Source organism: Rhincodon typus, chromosome 32 (genome assembly GCF_021869965.1).
Source record: "Rhincodon typus isolate 14 chromosome 32, sRhiTyp1.1, whole genome shotgun sequence".
Taxonomy (NCBI): domain Eukaryota; kingdom Metazoa; phylum Chordata; class Chondrichthyes; order Orectolobiformes; family Rhincodontidae; genus Rhincodon; species Rhincodon typus.
In genome coordinates, this window is record NC_063363.1 from 29559890 (window position 1) to 29581505 (window position 21616).

The 21616-nt window shown below is 38.7% G+C and overlaps 1 protein-coding gene and 1 non-coding gene across 2 annotated transcripts in view; both read right to left on the bottom strand.

The window, feature by feature from the left end:
- Positions 1-239: 239 nt before the first annotated feature.
- The window catches only part of ccdc15 (coiled-coil domain containing 15), a 31582-nt gene continuing 10205 nt past the window's right edge, over positions 240-21616 (bottom strand). Inside the window, exons 4-11 of the mRNA XM_020520441.2 lie at positions 20405-20521; positions 17939-18094; positions 16648-16803; positions 11470-11589; positions 7837-7940; positions 5679-5849; positions 3688-3836; positions 240-2108 (exon numbers count right to left, since the gene is read on the bottom strand). Of these exons, the coding sequence (XP_020376030.2) occupies positions 1993-2108; positions 3688-3836; positions 5679-5849; positions 7837-7940; positions 11470-11589; positions 16648-16803; positions 17939-18094; positions 20405-20521 (1089 nt within the window). The 3' untranslated portion in view covers positions 240-1992. The remainder of the gene's footprint in view (positions 2109-3687; positions 3837-5678; positions 5850-7836; positions 7941-11469; positions 11590-16647; positions 16804-17938; positions 18095-20404; positions 20522-21616) is intronic.
- LOC125486759 lies at positions 15335-15558 on the bottom strand. The gene has a single exon (XR_007265385.1). It is a non-coding gene; the product is annotated as a small nucleolar RNA SNORA53 (small nucleolar RNA).

Below are 21616 nucleotides of genomic sequence, written 5' to 3' on the forward strand. Positions count from 1 at the left end.
AAATTATTGGAGCTATGGTTTGCCTGGGTCCTGATAGACATCATCCTATGGTGTTTACAGGCGCAACACACTAATCATCCTATGGTCCTAAGAGAAGTGGTTGGTGAGATAGTTGATGCATTGATTTTAATTTTTCAAAACTCTTGATTCAGGGATGGATCCATTAATTGGAAGAGATTGATGTGGAGGTGCCAGTGTTGAACTGGGCTGGACAAGGTCAGAAATCACACAACACCCAGTTATAGTCCAACAGGTTTATTTGAAGACAGAAGCTTTCAGAACCTCGTTCCTTCTTTGGGTGATTGAGTGTAACATTTTTTTCAAAATGGGAGGCAGACCAAACGCAAGAAACTACAACCCAATTAGCTGAATATCTATGAAGGAAAAGGTTAGAAGCTATTTTTTAAAAAAGTTATAGCAGGGCCCTTGGATATGTTCAAGATCAAGATCATAAGGCAGAGTTAACATGTTTTTGTGAAACTGAAATCATTGTGCAGAAGGGGAAACCAGTGCATGTACGTACTTGGGTTTCCAGAAAGCAATTGATAAGGTGCCACATAAGGTTTTTGTGGAAAATAAAAGCTGGTGTGGGGCAGCATACTGGCATGGATAGAAGATTGGCTGGTTAATTAGAAATAGAAGAGAGTGATTTTCAGGTTGCAGAAAGGAAATTGACAGGTTAATTGAGGGCAAAGATGTGGCAAATGTGTATAAAGTAGAAAAATGTGAAATTTTAAGTATTCATCTTCAATTTTGCCTTTTTAAAACAGTTACAAATGCCTCTACGTAAGTTGAAGACTTTAAAACACAGGAAGTGTATATGAAATACATGAGCGATGCAGCAGTCTTTTGACAATGCATAAACTTAACTCCAGTGATCTCTGACATTATTGCGAATGTTCTTTAAACAGGCAAGGCATTCTAAAAATGATTTTATTGGCCAATAAGTTATATCCATATGTAAACCACAAGTTCACCTCTTAGACAAGTTATTGTTCACAGAATGACACCAGCAACACAAATCTAAATATAAATTTATGCATTGCTGAAATTAACCTGCTTGTTTATTGATCAGACCAATAAACTCCAGGAAAAGGGTATCTGAATAACAGAACTGGTTGACCTGGCCTTTACAAAAAAAAATCAACATAAATAAAACAAATGCAAATGAAACAAACATAGCATCACACACAAAAAAATAGCAGTGGCCAGTTTAATTTGCCCTTTGTTATGTTTGATTTGTTTAAATGAAATTTAAAGACCTCACACCATTAAATGGGTACTTGATATCTAACTGTTACTGACAAGGAACCAATGACCTTTTATAATTTTCTAGTGCAGTTGTAAACTTAGAAGTCTTTATTAGCCTGGATAGGGGAAATTGCAGTTGATGACAATTACTGTGTACTTAACAGGCTGAATTACACCACCTCACCTCTCCCTCAATCATGTTCTCTCCTGGCAAATAAGTAGAGTGACGTTTAGTTGAGGACATTCTGTAAAATTATAACATTTATCTGGGATTATAAGGTTTTAGCAGGTCAATACATTCTCAAATTCAGACATCTCCCCACAAGGGACTAGATTTACAGAACCAAGTGAGAACGGAAAATAAAAGCAAAAAAAAGAAGTGAATTTGAAGAGGTAGGCAATTATAAGTTGTTAAATAATGATTCCTGCATTTGGAAGTTAAACTGTCCTTTCCTAGAACTAGCCAATTTAGAAATCACCATTCTTTTTCTTTAAAAATGGCCTTTAGATATATTTTCAATTTAACCAAACCATACGTCTTCAACTGGAATTCTCAGAGAAATGATTAAATATTTTTAAAAATCAATTTCTCATACAATTAAATGAAAGCAGCAAAATAATTTATCAACCACTTGTTATTAAAAAATGACACTCATACATTTTCTGAACACATCTCAACATTGACTCATTTTTGAGAATGTTAATCGCCTCGAGTGACTTTAGCTTCCCACTGCAGATGGATTACTTCCAGGCTGAACACAAATGCACTGAAGCAATCTTCTTCATTGAGGTAGTTCTACAGTGTCCATCCCAAGCATCACATGAAGATAATACAGACTGTAGTGCTTTGGCATACACTGTGGGTGGGGGAGAGGGGGAATGGAGAGAGACAAAACATGGGATAAATATACAGTGAAATCTGTCTTTTAGGTTGGTTTGATTATAGATATTTGTTCTGAAGTACTTGTTAGCTTCAGATACCTGAAACTGCACAGAATACATACCCAATAATCAGTAAGACATTGTTGCTCCATAAAGCCTGAGCAATGGTGAACTTTGTTATATGTCCTCAGAGGACAGAAATCACCTTGATAGCCAGTGTCTCTCATAACTAGCAGTTTTTTCTAGCACTCATGATAGATATTTTGAAACGTTACATGATGGTATACTTTGAGCAAGTTTCAAATTTATAAACTTAATTTAGGGTGCAATGTCTGTCATCACAGTAAAAGTAGTATCTCAAAAAATCTGATGAAAAACTAGGCTTTCAGACACACAAGGTATTTTGTGAAAGAGAATAATTAAAGTTTTTGAGAAGATTTGTAGCTTGGGTTGTGGATGAGGTTGTAGACTTGCTCGCTGAGGTGGTGGGTTTGGCTGCAGATGTTTCGTCACCCTGCTAGGTAACATCATCAGTGCGCCTCCGGTGAAGCGTTGGTGTTCTGTCCCGCTTGTTATTTATATGCCTCGGTTTGCTGGGGCGGGAGGAATTACTTCCGGTTCTGTTTTTCAGTGGTTTGTATATCGGGTCCGGTTCAATGTGTTTGTTGATGGAGTTCCGGTTGGAATGCCAGGCCTCTAGGAATTCTCTGGCGTGTCTTTGTTTGGCTGGTGTTATTATGGATGTGTTGTCCCAGTCAAATCCGTGTCCTTCTTTGTTCGTATGTGTTGAGACCAGTGAGAATTGGTCATATCTCACTGGTCTCAATACACAGGGACAAAGAAGGACACGGATTCGACGGGGACAACACATCCATAATAACACCAGCCAAACAGAGACACGCTAGAGAATTCGTGGAGGCCTGGCATTCCAACCGGAACTCCATCAACAAACACATTGAACCGGACCCGATATACAAACCACTGAAAAACAGAACCGGAAGTAATGCCTCCCACCCCAGCAAACCGAGGCATATAAATAACAAGCGGGACAGAACACCAACGCTTCACCGGAGGCGCACTGATGATGTTACCTAGCAGGGTGACGAAACATCTGCAGCCAAACACACTAGCTCAGTGAGCAAGTCTACAACCTCAGAAGAATTAATTAATTTTCAGGATGAGGTAGGCCATTTATCAGTTAAGACTCTGCTATGTCATGCAATAATATCATAGCCAACTTGTTTGTGGCCATAACTCCATTTCCACACCTGTCCCCTCACAAAGATGCAATTCAGGAATCTGAAACCTTGAAAAGGCAGATCCCAACCTAACTTTTCAATTCTTGAAATGGAAGGGGCATGGGGAATTCATCTGAAATATTTAGTGATCTGTTTAATCCAGAAATTCCAACATTTTGTACACATTGTTATGCAGAGTTTAGCATTTGTCTGTCCCACAGCCTTCAGGCAGATAACAAAGACCTCGTGTTCTCAGGGGAGGTATTTAAGGGAAACAAATTTTGTTCTAATCGGCATCATAATGCAGTTTTTGTACCTTTCGGGTTTTTATAGAAGACACAGTTGTTTGCACATTTGTCTGGATGAGAGTCCCAGAAATCAGTTCCGCAGCAACAGAGCGGAGGTAGATCTGTGTTCTGCAATTTAATCTTCTCCATCATCTGTGCTCTTAAGGCTTCTATAAATCTGCAATAAGTTAAATATAACAGAATAGAATTTGAGTTGAAGACAGCTGATTCACTCAAAAGAAAGTGTAACCTGTATTAGTGATCCTAAAGATACACAACTCCAATGTGCCTAAAATTCACCTAAATATTAAATTGTTCTCATCTGCCACCATCTCTCATTACTTCAGATCCAGCGAGCAGAGTTAATTATGCTTGGCAGTCATTAGAACTAAAGTTGATCATTAGATAGTTGCTCAGCCTCTTATTGTTCATAAATAAAAGACAGCTGAGTATAACACAGAAAGTACTGTACTCCAGGTCCATCAGCATTCCAAATAACCAAACACTTAGTAAATGTTTGGTGAATGTTGTGATGTTTCAGTCCCAATTCTTTTGATTTTCAAATATTGACAGGCTTGATATTGAGTTCATCTTTTTCATTTTTATTTCAGCTATATAAATTGAAAAGCACTGAAAAGAAAATGCTGGGTTCATTTCTCAAAGAGAATTTTAACCATCGGCTCCCATTTGATAAAGCCTCTCTCCAGCACAACAACCAAACTTAAAACACACAGGCTTCCCTCCACCCAATTGCATTACGCTCTAAAACATATTTCACATTCTTAAAAACTGCAGTAAATTGGAAGTAATAGCATAAAACATCACAATATAATTAAAGTGTGCATAGTGGAATATTTTTGCCACAGTTGTAAATTTGTGATAAATCACTAAAATGTGAAGCCAATTCTCACCAGCTGATACACAAAATCAGTTAGTGCAATTTCTACTTTGCGGCAAAGTCCGTTTGTCCCAACTTTCAAGAATCTATTGAACACAGTATTAGAGGAAGGTCAAATATTTATTTTCTTCTTAATAATGGATTCCTTAAATCAATAAGGTTCGCAATATTGAATGCCAGATCCAAAGTACTTATTAATTATACTGAAATTAAATAAATACTTAGATTTTTTTTTATCAAACATTTTGTTGAAGGATTTGTAAATGTTCTACTTCCTAACTACGTGCCTTTGAATCCAAATCTGTTTATAGCATTTTTTCTTCCCCTTTCTTTGAGACAATCCACTTGTTTATTGCAGAAACAGCTTCACATATCAGACAAATGTTAATGAAGTTCACTCTTGCCACTTTGAATAACTAACATTTTATTCCTCCGTAAATGATACAATTCCCTTCATTTGCCCCCTCAATAATTTAGATCTTGCTTTTCTACCAAGTGAAACCTGAAATTACTAAGATATGAATTTCCCACTTCTAAAATGTTAGCTTGCTTTCTCTCCAGGGATGCTGCCTGACCTGCTGTGATCTCCAGCACTTCTTGTTTTCAGTTCAGATTCCAGCATCTGCGTAATTTGGTCCTACATTGTATTTAACTGACTGCCATGTCTCTTCGTGATATAGTCACAGATGTTTTTCTTCTGTCAAACTTTACAATTAATGTTATCTGAAATATTCACTGCAAATTATAATTAGGAGTATTGTTTACACTAACCATTTCTTTATGGCCAATCTTAACAGCTCACTGGTCATGGCACTCAAATTGACATGTACTTCCTCACATAAAAGCGAACAGATTACCATTACTAAAGCTAAAGAGAAATCAGTGGCAAACTTCTGGACAAACTGATTAATCTTTCAGTTGCAATAGGAATTTCCTTTTGTCAAAGAAAGTCTCCTAAATCCATTCTCTGGCAAGATGCCAGAAATATATATTTCAAACACTAAGCACATATCTTGTACTAATAAAAAGCTGAGAAACAAAGAAAAAATTGACCACAGGATTTACTTCTTCTTGCAGCAACTATAAAAAAAAAACATTCTCCTGAAATAATTCTTGGTATACCTGGTGCTCTCTCTGTTGCGTTGGGCTTTGACTTGATCTGTTCTCTTTTGTTTCTCCTCTTCGTCCAACTGAGCAATCTTTCCACTTTCAGCCACTAGCTCTCTCTGCTGAGTCAGCTTAAGCATTCTTTTCTCTTCTGCTTCCCTCAGCTTCTCCTTCTCTTCCTTAATTCTGAACAAAGATTTTTAAAGAAACATAAATACCGACTTGAGACAAAGGCTGAAGATTGGTGTGAGTATGAATATAAATAAGCCAAGCCAAATGAAACTCATGTTATTTACAAGCATAGAACTGCATCTTAGCATTCATTTTTTTTTGTTTTCCAAAGTCAATTGCTGAGTTAACAGCTTGGTTAGGCATCATCAACACAATAAATAATTTACAAATGCAAGTCTTTTGATAAGATATTCGCAACTTGCTTCAAAGGGATTGTTTTCCTTAGAAGGGATGGCTAAAAGGAAAGCTGGTACAAAGACTTACAATCGTGAAGCATTTTGGTAAAGATGAACTGTCTGGCTGTGTATTGGCTGTGTCATCACCAAGTGACACATTAGTATGCATGTGCAGAACCAGTGTTGCAGTTATGTCACTGCCAAGCAATGGTTTGACCGCTGCTCATCACAAAGACGGTGTTACCCATATATTGACATTGGTACAAGGAATAAAACAAGATAACATGCAAGTTCAGGAAGCAATTCGAAAGGCAGGAAACCTACTATAATTTGTTTCCAACCAGTCTGAATTCGAGAATAATGAAGCCCTACACATTTATGTCCAGTTTGGTAATATTACACATGCAGCATCCACCAGATTTTTGCCTTGTTATCCAAAGTGAGTTGCTGTTCTCTGAAGGACGTGGGTAGTACTCTTATAGCTAATTCCACATATTTCAATCAGTTGTTTGCAGTACATTACCTATGGATAAGTAAGTAGATAAAAGAGCCCATGATTTAAAAAAAAACTACATGCTATACACAAAGAACAAGCATTAATGGAATCTTGCAGAAGTGGGAAATGCGCATGTTCAGAAATAGTTTTCAAATGACTGAACAAACAAGAAATCAGAGGTTGTGGATTCTAGGTGATTTCTAAAAGGAAAAAAGGCCATAAAGCTGATACCAAGGGGGCACAGGCTTGGCCTTTTTACACCTTTCCATTAGCCTCCTCAGCTGCCTCCCCTGATGGCCGCATCCATCAACCTGGACAGGAAGTCTTACCACCAGCACAAAAAGGGTTAAGATCAGCCCTACACACCATGGTCTCGCTGCTGGCCAGAGACTGGGGAAATAAAAATGGTGAACAAGGAAATATATACTTTACATCAGCCTTTACAGTAGAAGGCACTAATCACATTTAAAAATACCAATAATCAAATGGCAAGAGGAGGAAAGGAAATAAACACACATGAACTATCACTAGAGAAAAAGTGCTAGGGAAAGTTGAGGGGTAGAGATAAGTTGATAAGCCAAGGTCTTTTCCCTAGGGTAGGGGAGTTCAGAACTAGTTTTAAGGTGAGGGGAAAGATTTAAAAAGGACTTGAGACGCAACTTTTTCACACAGTGGGTAGTTCGTTTATTGAATGAATTGTCAGTGGAAGTGGTAGATGCAGGTACAGTTACAACATTTAAAAGACATTTGGACAGGTACATGACCAGAAAGAGTTTAGAGGGACATGGGCCAAATGTTGGCAAATGGGACTGGTTTAGTTTGGGAAACCCGGTCAGAAGATCGAGTTGAAGAGAAAGGCTGTATGACTCTGACTCTACAACTAGAGGCGAGATGAGAATTTCTTTTATGCAACAAAAAGCCTGATAGGGTAGTGGATGCAGATTTAACAGTATCTGTCACAAGGAAACTGGATGAATTCTTGAAGGAGAAACAAATTGCAGGGAGTGGAACTAATTGGACTGGTTTTCAAAAGAGTGGGTGCACACTTGATAGTCCAAATGGTTGTATGAAACTGCGATTTACTTTATTAAGTATTTTTAGGAGTCAAATTCTCTATGGAAAATTCTACTGACAATTACAACAAGACCAGCACTGGATTTAGTTTACTAAATGCAGGCAGTGTTTAAGCTGCAAGTTTCAGCACCACCTTAACTGCCAAATGGCCTACTCCTGTTCCTAGTTTTCTAAATGTTAAACTAAACTAACTCACTTAGCTATCCTCTTCTCATGCTCTCGCTGACGCTGATGTTCTTTCACCTGCTCTCGTTCAATATCCATGAAGAGGCGACGGTACATCAAATACTGGTTACCACGCTGGGAAAAGAAAGATCAATCCAAAAATATATCTGTATTATTTCAATACATTCCATTACTCTAGTTAGCTGCAAAGTGCACGATGCTTGTTTCTGGAAGATAACCAGACCAAATGCAATGACTGTCTTTTAAAGGCACAGTACACCTCTGCATTAAACAGATTCTTGGGCCTTCTTCACAAATTGAAAGCATCAAAAAAATCAAGTTGGTGCATATTTTTATCTAAACACAGGAATTGGTGTTTGGCTGTTAATACAGGAGAACAAATTAAACCTCTGGTCAGCTTGCAACCTGGTTTCTTTTAATGGGATTTGTTTTACTTGCTAAAGGGGAAAAAAATCCAGTTAATTATAATGAATTACAGCTAAGCCCATTTCTGCTGAACCAAGTCCTGACATCAACATTAAAAGGATTAGTTTTTGACCATAAATTTTGTTTTATTCATTTGTGGGATGTCGGTGTTGCTGGCTGGCCAGCATTTATTGCCCGTCCCTGGTTGCCCTTGTGAAGGTGGTGGTTAGCTGCCTTTTTAAACCGCTTCAGTCCACCTGCTGTGGGTTTACCCACAATGCTATTTGTGAGGGAATTCCAGGATTTTGACCCAGTGACAGTGAAGAAATTGTGATATATTTCAAAGTAGGGATGTTGAGTGGCTTGGAGGGGAACTTGCAGGTCGTAGTGTTCACATGTATCTGTTGCCCTTGTTCTTCTAGATTGAAGTGGTCATAGGTTTGAAAGGTGCTGTCTGAGGATCTTGGGTGAATTTCTGCAGTGCATCTTGTAGATAGTACACACTGCTGCTACTGAGCATCAGCAGTGGAGGGAGTGGATGCTTGTGGATGTAGTGCCACTCAAGTGGGCTGCTTTGTCCCGGATGGTGTCAAGCTTGAGTGTTGTTGGAGCTGCACCCATCCAGGCAAATGGGGAGTTCTCCATGACACTCCTGACCTGTGCCTTGTAAATGAAGAATGGGCTTTGGGGAGTTAGGAGGTGAGTTACTCGCTGCAGTTCCTAGCTTCTGACCTGATCTTGTAGCCACTGTGTTTATGTGGTGAGTCCAGTTGAGTTTCTGGTCAATGGTAACCCCAGAATGTTGATAGTGGCGGAATCAGTGACTGTAACACTATTGTATGTCAAGAGGCGGTGGTTAGGTTGTTTCTTATTGATGATGGTCATAGCCTGGTTTTTGTGTGGCGTGAATGTTACTTTCCACTCGTCAGCCCAAGCCTGGATATTGTCCAGATCTTGCTGCATTTAACTGGATTAAATCATTAGAGTTACTATGGTTAGAGTTAACTCAAAACCTGAAACTGTAGCTACAAGTCTGTGTTTTGGAATACTGAAGCGAGTAACCTGCTTCCACTTTCCCACAAATCCTGTCTACCACAACGCACGAGTGAGGAGTGTGAAGGCATACTTCTCACATGCGCGATCACTGCAAGTTCAACAACACTCCAGAAGCTCTACACCTTCAGGACAAAGCTGCCCATCTGATCAGAACTTTGTGTATCACTGACACAAGGTGGCAGCAGTCTGCCACATCTACATGATGCACTGCAGAAACTCACCAAGGCTCCTTTGAAAGTGCCATCCAAACCCACAAACTCTACCATATAAAAGGACAATGACAGCAAATGCATACACTGCCAATTTGTTTTCTGATCCAAGCCACACAACATCCTGAATTGCAACACTGTGAAAATGCTGGAACTCCCTCCCAAACACCATGGTGAGTGTACCTGCATCTCTAAAACTACAGTTCAAGAACGCAGCTCACCAACACCTACTCAAGTGATGGGCAATAAATACAAAACTTGCCAAGGATGTTCATAATCTAAGAAAGAGAAAGGAAAGTCATCCTCAGGTGCATACCTAGCTAGAGCCTTGAATACATAATCTCACATTAATTAACTGAACACAAAGTGACAATGTTTTGCTCAGGTACTTACTATTTAATTTCGTAGTCACCAATTCAGCATTTGTATTTTTTTTTTATAAACACAGATGTAGAAGATAGGAGCAGAAGCTAGGAGACATTCCTCATGCCTGCTTTGCCATTCAGTACGATCATGACTAAATCATTGGGCTCAATACCCTAATCCTACACCTGCCCACCGCTTCGCCCCCAACCCCCATATTCCTTGATCCCTTTAGCCACAAGAACTATATCTACTTCTTTCTTGAAAACATAATGTTTTGGTCTCAATCACTTCTGTGTTAGTGAATGTTACAGGCTCATCATTCTCTGGGTGAAGAAATTTCTCCTCATGTCAGTCCTAAAAGGTTTACCCCTAAGCCTTAAACAATGACCAATGACCCCTGATTCTGGACTCCCCCATCAGGAACATCCATCCTGATCTAACCTGTCTGGTCCTGTTAGAAGTTTATAGGTTTTTATGAGATCTCCTCCCTCATTCTTCTGAATTCCAGTGAATACAATCCTAACTAACTCAATCTCTCCTCATATGTCAGTCCTGCCATCCCAGGAATCAATTTGGTAAACTTTCGCTGCACTCCCTCTATAGCAAGACTATGCTTCCTCAGATACGAAACCAAACTGTGCACAATATGCCAGGTGTGCTCTTATCAATGTCCTCTAAAACTGTAGCAAGACATGCCTGTTCCTGTACTCAAATCCTCTCATCATGAAAGACTTCTTTACTGCCTGCTACACCTGTATGTGTACTTTCAGCAACTGGTGCGTATTGACAGCCATTCAAATAATAATCCGTCTTCCTATTTTTGCTAACCTCACAATTATCCACTGTATACCGTATCTGCCATGCATTTGGTCACTCACTCAGCCTGTCTAAATCACACCACAAGATCTTTGCTTCCTCACAGTCTACCCTTACACCCAGATTTGTGCTATCTGCAAATTTTGAAATGTTACCTTTAGTTCCCTCAACTAAATTATTAACATATATTGTGGATAGCTGGGGTCCTAACACCGATTCCTGCTTGCCATTCAGAAAAAAGACCCATTTATTCCTGTCTGCTAGCCAATTTTCTATCCATCTCAATCCACTACCCCCAATCCCATGTGCTTTGATTTTGCACATTAATCTCTTACGTGGGACTTTTGTCAAAAACCTTTTGAAAGTTCAAACAAACTACAGCGACAGGTTTCCCCAGTCAACTCTACTGGTTTCATCCTCGGGAGAATTTCAGTAACTTGTCAAGCATTATTTCCTTTTTGTAAATCCATGTTGTATCTAATTCTACCGCAGCACATACACATCATGTAAGACAAGAAAAGCAAACTTTCAGAGACTACCTTAGATAATAGCTACAAAAATTCAATTACTCCTGTACTAGATTATTCAGCAGTTTTATTGAGTCTGTTAGTTGAGGTTCTATACACATCACACAGCTTCCACAATCAATGCAATGTGGATGTAGTCATCAGAAATCAGCAGAACACAGATTTTTTTGCTTCCCTTTCATGCAACCTCCCAATGTTAAAAGTAACCTGCCGATTTCCATATGACAAAGGTCAAATTGATTCATAAAAGTTCAGACTTCTTACCTGCTTCTTTCTCTCTTCCTGGTCCACACCAGGTCTCAAGATTAGTGCTGCCTTATAGTCAGTACTAAACCCTACAAAGGAACTTGTGGGGTAGGGCTCACGATAAAATCGACTACAGGGCTGAAATAATAATTAACATACACAAAGTCAGATAACAGTCTACAGGGAGGAGCACAATCAATAACAAAGCTTAAGGGGTTAGAAAGTCACACATTTTATTTATTTAAATTAATTTTAAACCTTTTTCTGCAATATGCACCTTTAATTCTTTCAACCTCAAAACACTTTTTTAAAATACCCTTTTTAAGACTTAAATATCTATTTTGCTCTTCTTTAGATTACTTCATTCAAATTACTGGCTGGATGGCTAGTTTGTGATGAAGCGATGCCAACAGCACAGGTTCAGTTCTCGTCATTGGCTAAGGTTAGAAGGTCCCTCATTCTCAACTTCTTCCCTTGCCTGAGGTAAGTTGACTCTCAGGTTAAACCACTTCCAGTCGTGGCCATAATACCATGAGTTTTGAGATATTCATGGATAGGGATAACAGCAGTCTCAGGTGAAGGTGTTAAATTGGAGGAAGGCGAACTACAACAATAATAGGCAGGAACTGGAGAATTTTGATTGGAGGCAGCTGTTTGAGGGTAAATCTACATTGGAATTCTGGAAATATTTCAAACAGCAGTTGATAAGAGTTCAGGAGAGGCATGTTCCTGCGAGAATAAAGGATAGGAATGGCAAGTTACGTGAGCCTTGGCTGTTATGGTCAGAAAGAAAGAGGAAGCATATGTAAGGTCTAGGAGGATGGGAACTGATGAAGCCCTTGAAGTATATAAGGAATGTAGGAAAGAACTTAAACAAAGAATTAGAAGGGCTAAAAGGGGTAATGAAAAGTCATTAGGAAACAGGATTAAGGAGAATCCCAAAGGCTTTTTATACCTATATAAAAAGCAAGACGGTAGCCAGGCAAAGGGGTAGTCCACTCATGGTCAAGGAGGGAATCTGTGTGTGGAGTCAGAAGAGGTAGGTGAGGTCCTAAACAAATACTTTATGCCGGTATTCACCAAAGAGAAGGAATTGGTGGAGGATGATCTCAGGGAAGGGAGTGTCGAGTTTCAAAGCCAAACTGCTATTAAAAAGGAAGAGGTGCTGTGCTTCTTAAAAAGTATTAAGGTAGATAAGTCTCTGAGTCCTGATGGGATCTATCCCTGAATATTGAGGAAGGCAAGAGAACAAATTGCTGGAGCATTGACAGACATCTTCATATCCTCTTCAGCCACAGGTGTGGTCCCAGAGGACTGGAGAATAGCCAATGTTGTCCCATTGTTTAAGAAGGGTAACAGGGATAATCCAGGAAATAACAAGCCAGTTAGTAGGGAAATTATTGGAAAAGATTATCAGGGACAAGATCTATACGCATTTAGAAGCAAGTGGAATTATTAGCGATAGACAGTATGGTTTTGTGCAGGGGAGATCGTGCTTCACTAACTTGATTGAGTTTTTTGAGGAGGTGACTAAGATGATTGAGGAGGGAAAAGTGGTTGATGTTGTCTACATGGACTTCACTAAAGCCTTTGACAAGGTCCTTCTTGGCAGACTGGTACAAAAGGTGAAGTCACACAGTATGAGGGGTCAGCTGGCAAGATGGACACAGAACTGGCTTAGTCATAGGAAACAGAGGGTAGAAGAATGCTTTTCAGAATGGAGGAATGTGACTAGTGGTGTTCCACAGGGATCAGTGCTGGGACCTCTGCTGTTCGTGATCTACATAAATAATTTGGAGGAAAACATAGCTGGTCTAATTAGTAAGTTTACGGATGATATACATATTGGTGGAGTTGTGGATAGTGAGGCGGATTGTCAGAGGATACAGCTCAATTGGAGGCATGGGCAGAAAAATGGCAGATGGACTTTAATCCAGACAAATGTCAGGTGATGCATTTTGGAAGGTTAAGTATAGGTGGAAATTATACAGTGAATAGCAGAACCCTTAGGAGTATTGATATACAGAGAGATCTGGGTATGCAGGTCCACAGATCACTGAAGGTGGCAGCCCAAGTAGGTAAGGTAGTAAAAAAGGCTTATGGCATACTTGCCTTCATTGGAAGGGGCATTGAGTATAAGGATAGACAAGTTATGCTGCAGCTTTGTAGAACTTTAGTTAGACCACACATGGGATATTTCATACAGTTCTAGTGATGTGGATGCTTTGGAGAGTGTACAGAAAAAGTTTACCAGGATGTTGCCTGGTACGGGGGATTTTAGCTATGAAGAAAGGTTGGCTAGATTTAGTTTGTTTTCACTGGAACACAGGAGTTTGTGGGGGCGACCTAATAGAAGTTTATTAGATTGTGAATGACATGGATAGAGTGGAAAGTATGAGGCTTTTTCCTGGGGATGGAGCGGTCAATTACTAGGGAACAGAGATTCAAGGTGCTGGGGGGCTTTTAAAAGAGATGTGCGAGGCAAGTTTTTCACACAAAGGGTGGTGAGTGGTTGAACGCTTTACCAGAGGAGATGGTGGAAGCAGACACAATAGCAGTATTCAACAAGTACCTGGACGAATACATGCATAGGAAGGGAACAGAGGGATACGGATCCTCTAAGTGAGGACAGTTTTAGTATGGAAGAGCAAAATGTGGTTTTCCATGCTTGAAGGGCCGAAGGGCCTGTTCCTGTGCTGGTTTGTTCTTTGTTTTCTCTAATGAGAGCGCAACCCTATGGTCTTCTGGAACAATGGTAACATTACCTTTATTTTAGTGGATAATTTGAAAAATATTATTATATGCTTAACCAAGACTTCTAGGCTGCAATCAAATTGTCATAGGGTAAATTTTAAAACAGTTCCATGAAACTATTAATTAACTTAATAAAATAATTTGCATGTTTTAAACACACCAATATATTTGTAAAATATACTTGCTTCAGATTAAATGTGGCAATCAATAAATCATAGCTTGCACAGAGTTAAAGTATACACCAAAATGGAAAACCATTGTCCTTGGTTCAGAATTCTGTACATTATGAAGAAAACAGGAAGATGAGAGATATTTTGCAATGCCATTTTTACTGGAGTCAATTGCATCTGGAATCTAAAATTAAAATACAGACTTTTTCCATTCACATCAAAAAAGGCTTGGTGAGTCAGTCGTTCATTTTGGTAACAGAAACACACACACACAAACTCTCTATCTTTAAATTACTTAAAAAAAGCTGGCAATGGAAACAGAGGTATATCAAAGGGATGAAAATAGTAGGGGGAAAAGGATCTTTGTCTAGAAAATCAGAACGCAGAATTATTAAGCATGTAGCTGCAAAATCACAAAGGGAACAGAAACACTGGTAGTTTACAGGACCATGAATTGTAATACAATTGGGCAGAGTCTATAATCAGGAAATCAGAGGAGCGTGTAACAAGAGTAATGCAATAAGTTTGGGAATCTTTAATCTTCATGAAAACTGGGTGAACTAATGTGGCTTGGAAGGTAAACTGATGGAATGCTTTGGAGGCAGTTTTCAAGAATACGGTATTGAAGAACCAGCTAGGGAATAGACTAGTTTAGACCTCATTGTATAATGAGAGATTAATTAGTAACATGATTCTCTGGGGATCACAGTATGATGAATTTCATAGAAACAGAGATGCAGCCACGTTCAAAACTGTGGTCTTAATTTTAAAGAAAGCCAATTTAGTGTCTGAAATTGGGAAATTAGACCAAAAGATAATGGTGGAAGATTATCAAACATTTAAATAAATAATTCATAACTCTCAAAAGAATATAGGAAGTTAAACACCACTGAAAAAGTAGTAGTTATGACAGTTAGTACATTTTGTTGCAACATTTAAACCAAGCTCATTTTAATAAACATGTCCACGCAGCAACAAAGTCCTGATAGCAGAAAACAGTCTGAAGCAACAGATCATTCACATCAAAGAGACTACCATGCAGTTATATTACATACCAATGATCAAGCACTCGACAATACAACAACTAAAGTTGGTGAATGTAACCTGCCGGTCTCTGAAGACCACCAGAGATTTATTAGCAAGGCACAACAGATATATCCCAAAGGTGGACCTATAGCATGTGTTTCTTTTTGTATTCACTCATGGAAAGTGGGGTCACTGGTTGGCCAGCATTTATTGGCCATCCTCAATTGCCTTTGAGAAGTTAATGATGAGCTGCCCTCTTGAACCGCTCTAGTCCACCTGCTGTAGGTTGACTCACAATGCCCTTAGGGAAGGAATTCCAGGATTTTGATCTCGTGACAGTGAAGAAACAGCAATATATTTCCAGGTCAGGATAGTGAGTGGCTTAGAGGCAACCTTGCAGGTGGTAGTATTCCCATTTATCTGCTACCTTTGTCCTTCTAGATGGAAGTGGTCATGGATTTGGAAAGTGCTGGCTAAGAATCTTTAGTGAATTTCTGCAGTGCACTGCTGCTACTAAACAGGGAGTGTATGCTTGTGAATGTGGTACCAATAAAGTGAGCTGCTTTGGCCTCAATGTTGTCAACCTTCTTGAGTTGCTGGAGCTGCACCGATCGAGGCAAGTGAGGCACTCCTGACTTGTGCCTTGTGAACAGTGGACAGGCTTTGGGGAGTCAGGAAGCGAGTTACTTGCTACAGTATTCCTAGCCTCTGACCTGCTCATGTAGCCACTGTGTTTATGTGGTGAGTCCAGTTGAGTTTCTTGTCAATGATAACCCCAAGGATGATGATATTGGGGGAATTCAGTGATGGTAACACCACTGAATATAATGGAAAAAATAAAATAACTAAAATTAAACATGTTGCGCTTACATCAATTCACTATGGCCACATCAGGTGTATAAACATCAGGGAACGACATTACCAATATTTTTATCATTGTTTAAAGTGACACTGGAGGAAATCACAAACTCAAAATGCCCTCTCAGAATTCAAGATATTAAGCTTGGGATGCTGCAAGATTTCTTAACAAGACAGTGAAGATTTGTAAACTGGTGCAGATGAAAAATTGGATTTAGATTCTGTATTACATGAGGAATGATTGGGAAGTTACAAACACTTTATTAGCAATAGAATTTTGCACCAATTAAAATGTTACATTGATTTAAAATCACATTTTTAGATAGATTCCACTTCACTGCTCACTATCACACAGTTTAGAACAATAATTTGGAAACCCAAGTCTTACCCTTCCATGTTGCAGCTCTGGCTGAAAAGTAACATGTTTTTCATCCATCAGTTTCTGAGACTGCTCCTGCAACTCTGCAGGTAGGTCATGCTGGCCTTCCAAACACATGAACTCTCCTGCGATATTCAGATGTGCCCCTCTTTGGGATGTTGAGTTCTGGAAAATGACAGAATGCCCTGAATGATAAACTAGGTCACCATGTTGACTTTTTATGTCTCCTCCAAAATTCTTACCCCCATATAAAATCCACAAAAGAAAATGAAACCACATATTTAAAGGAACTTGGATGCAGTAGAGTAAACCAGCAGCTTCATCTGCAGAAGTGTAACAGATATGATAAGAATACATCTTTGGCCATTAACTCCTCATATCATTGGGTTGTCTGAACAATGGAATTTTGAAGTGCCTTATGCAAGAAAGCTACATGTCTCACTTTCCCTTTCAGAGCAGTTTGTAGAAGAGCAGGATATGCATAAGATCACAATTCAGCTGCACTATAATAAATCAGGCAACACAAGTTCATAAAATTAAGTCTAGGTAGAAACTAATAATAAACAAACACAAAATATGTTATTGCCTTTCTTTAGAAGTCCACATGCAGTCTGTACTGTTGAAGATCTTTTTACATCTTTAGTTTACCACAAAACATGAATGCTAACGCAAGAAGCCAGAAAACAAAACCATCCCCCGGCCATTGGATTAGTACTAAACATTATTTTATTCAACTTTGTTTAGGCACTTTGTAAATAAAGCTGCCATGCTTCCAAATAGACAAACCACAAGTATTCCGTTCACAATTTGATTACTGCTAAATCTCAAGTGCTACAACAGGAGCCATGGTGGCTCAGTGGTTAGCATTGCTGCCTCACATCACCAGGGACCTGGGTTCGATTTCACCCTCAGGTGACTGTGTGGAGTTTGCACATTCCCCCCCTGTCTGTGTGGGTTTCCACCAGGTGCTCCGGTTTCCTCCCACAGTTCGAAGATGTGCAGGTTAGGTGGATTGGCCGTGCTAAATTGCCCGTAGTTTCCAGGCATGAGCAGGCTGGTTGAATCATGCATGGAAAATGCAGTGTTACAGGGACAGGGAATGGGGGTTGGTTTGGGTGGGATGCTGGTTGGTGTGGACTTGATGGGCCAAATGGCCTGCTTCTACACTGTAGGGATTCTATGATTGTATAACTTTCAAACAATACTCAACTAGAAATAAAAATAGAAAATGCTGGAAATATCAACCACGTTCCTTGCCAAACCATAGTTCAGAACATTAATCTAGAAGTGTAACTCTAACCTTTAGATGTTGCAGCTCTGGCTGGAAAGTAACATGTTTTCCATCCATCACTTTCTGAGACTGTTCCTGCAACTCAGCAGGCAGGTCATGCTGGTCTTCCAAACACGTGAAATCTCTTGTAACATCTAGTTGTCCCTCTTTTTGGGATACTGGGTTCTGGAAAAGGAGAAAATGCCCTTAATGATTGACTAGCGGCCATTCTGTTGTTATTTCAAACTCTGACAAGGTCGTTAGTATCAAAACATGACGCTTAACATTTCAGGTCATTGACTTATCATCAAAATCTGCTCCTCTTTCCACAAATGCTATCTGATCAGCTGAGCATTTGTAGCATTTTCCATTTTTATTGCAGATTTTGCAATTTTGGATCAGGTTGAGGAAGTGTAGGGGAATAAGAAGTCAAAAACAACTGTTTGAGGATGAAAATATTTAAGATTTTTACTTTAGGGGAACTGTGCTACTTGTAATCTATATTAGAAGTATGTCACACATAACACTTATTACAATTTCTCTGTAAGAGAAAAAGTCATCCTAAGCACAATAAGCAATGACCCTGTTATAAAGGACAAAATACTTTGTAGAAGAGCAAATAGTGCCTATGGTTTTAAGTGCAGTCGAGTAACTGAATGACATTCACTGCTTAGGCTCAGCTTTGAGTGGCCAGTTGGACATGTTGCTAGGACAGTTTAAACCAGGTGCCTTCAGGAAAAGTGGGGAGAAAAATTTGATTGATAAAATCCAATTCTGGAACACCATTTCAGTTTGAATGTAGATAGAACTTCAGGTTTGCAGTTAAAACCTACTTAAGAGCAAGACAACCTTAGTTTAATCACATGATGCAGTCTAGTCATAAGTAATATTGCTAAATTTTGCTTAATACAAGTATATACTGATTTTATTTTCATTTCAATCGGCAATGAAAATAAAATCACACTGAAAAATTAAATGTCTAACACTTAAGATTCCCAAGTAAAGGAACAAAATTTTATAACATCGATTTCAAAAAGTTGCTTGCAATGTCACTCCTGTTATTTCACCTTTTACTCTCAGGGTTTACAAGGATTTAAATTTTCACTGACATACAGGCAGATGACATGGACAGCACTTTCAAACAAAGATAAATGGAGTCAGGATCATTGTAGCCAGGTAAAACTCTGGCAAAGAGTAATGGGCAATGCTGCATGGTCACCATTTCTCTGGGGGTTGGGGTTCTTTGATGCATCACAGAGTGCTTGATCAGAACGCACAAACCCCATGGGGAGACCACCATGGTTCAACTGGCAGGCTCCGCACAGAGATAGAGATTCGTACCGGTTGCCGGTAAAACACCAGCATTGGCAGGAAGCAGTCCCTAACTGGCCATTTAAATCATTCATTAGGCTTCTGGACACGAGGGCATACTGACTGTCTTCATTTTCCTTCCCAATTTTTTTCCATTACCACCTCCTTCCTCTATTTTCTATCCTATTCCTTCAGACATTATTACAACTTACCCACAACCAATAAAATTAATGTAATATACAAAATACCATGCAAGGACTATGAGAAACATTACGGTTCACTGGAGGTGCACTGACGATGTTACCTACCCGGGTGACAAAATGTCTGCTTCAAACACACTGGCTTGGCGAGCAAGTCTGCAACCATGATCAAGTACCAATTTTTTCTCAAAAGCTATTCAAAATTACAGTTTATATAATGAGACTTCACCCAAGTGATGTAAACTATGTGAGACCAATATAAACCAGCATTTGATTTGACATTTAGACATCACAGAAATGCAAATGTAGCTTTAACGTACAACTAAAGCCATGATTTAAAATGTAAACACCCGACATTCAATTTCACAAAATAATAGGGATGAACTAATGTCTGAGCAAGTATTGATTCTAAATACTCCAACACAGTATTAAGGCACTAATTGTATACAAACTGCTTCCCTATTTCTCATGGACACACTTTTTGGGTAAGAAAACACTTTCAGAAGTCATTGTAAAACTTAGAAGAGGAAGTAAATGCATGTCTTATGCAATCAACTGGTGTCTACTTATTTAATTTCTCTAAACACGAAAATGGATTTTCGAGATTGAAATGTTAGTAAGAGTTCTTTCAATTGAGAAGTCAAGTTTTCAACTAAACATGATATAACTGAAAGTCTACTTCTCTGCTTTGGAGGTCTTAAGTGAAATGGCATTAGAAAAGAATGATACCTTATGGACATAGTCCACAATAAATAAATTCGCAATTCATCACAAAATCAGCAGTTTGAGATTGGGGAAAAAAAAAACAAATGACGTCTATTTTGTTTCTAAGGAGATGCATTAAAAACTCCAAATTGGGAGATATTGTGGTTTCTTTCAATGTCAGGTTCTCAAATTATTTCAAAAGCAAAAATTTCTACACACTCCAAGACAGTAGATTTGTTCATAGTCATTATTTTACATTATGACATGCAACTTAACTCACATCTCTTGGTGGAGACTCCCTCCAAATTCCTCCTGGAAGCGTTGAGCACAAGTCCTCTTCTGATACTGTTTGACATGATGCAAGCCTATGCCGAGCCTGTTTTGTAACTTTACTAAGCTAAAAACAAATCAGACTCATTAGTATTAGTTTAAAAAGGATAACTTTTGCCTTGAAATAGGCACAAATACAAGATAACTCAGAAACAACACTTCAGTTCTACGCGATACCCCCCTTTAATTAGTTATACTATTTTATAAATGCACTGAATGCTTCCAATTTATATAAAACTACCTTTAACTTAAGTTAGAAACAAAAAACTCAAATTGATTTTAACTCTAGATGTAATAACATAAGAAAATGCAACTAGACAATTGAGTTTGTTGTAGGTTTGCACTTTCAATCTCTGTTGATCCATCAAAGGATCTATTGAAAAGCATATGGTCAAAAATTATCATTAAAAACCTCAATAGTCCCTATTGTACAATTCACCAGCATAGATAGCCTGGAAAGTACCTGGAAGCAAGAAAGTAATCTGTACATTTTCTTACTTGGTGAATGGAAGTAGGCATTAAAAAAATCTTCCGGCTAGACAGAGACAAAAACAGAGAGACAGAAAGAGAAACAGAAAGGGAGAGAGAGAGTGAGAAAGAGAAAGGGGGGTAAAGAGAGAGAGAAAGAAAGAGAAAGGGAGGGGGAGAGAGAGGGAGATGTGCAATTTAAATACTGCACACTCAAAAACAACGGACAAGAGATTTTTATTTCTGTTCAGTAATACAAGGCTGTCACTGGTATTTATTACAATGTAGGTCAAATATTCCTGTATTTTCTGAATTAAACATAAGTTTGTTTTTGTTTAAAATCATGAAATTTTGTGGTGTAGACTATTGCTTAAAATAAGCTGTTTAAAATTCTCTTTAAATGTTACCAAGTCCCAACTGGATCATAACAATTCAAAGAGTGAAATGGAACAAATTACAGTACAGCCATTCCTTGAAGAGATCAAAAACACTTCCCCCTCAAACTCATAAAAAATAATTTTAATACAATTGCTCAACTACAATAATTGTGACATTCCCTTAAGAAAAGCAGATAAGCTTTCAAATTAATATCATCAACCACCATTTAGATTACATAAACTTGTTATAATAGTGTATCATCAATCTGCCCAAATAATGAGACAACCTGTCTTGGCTACTGTATCAGTTTGAAATT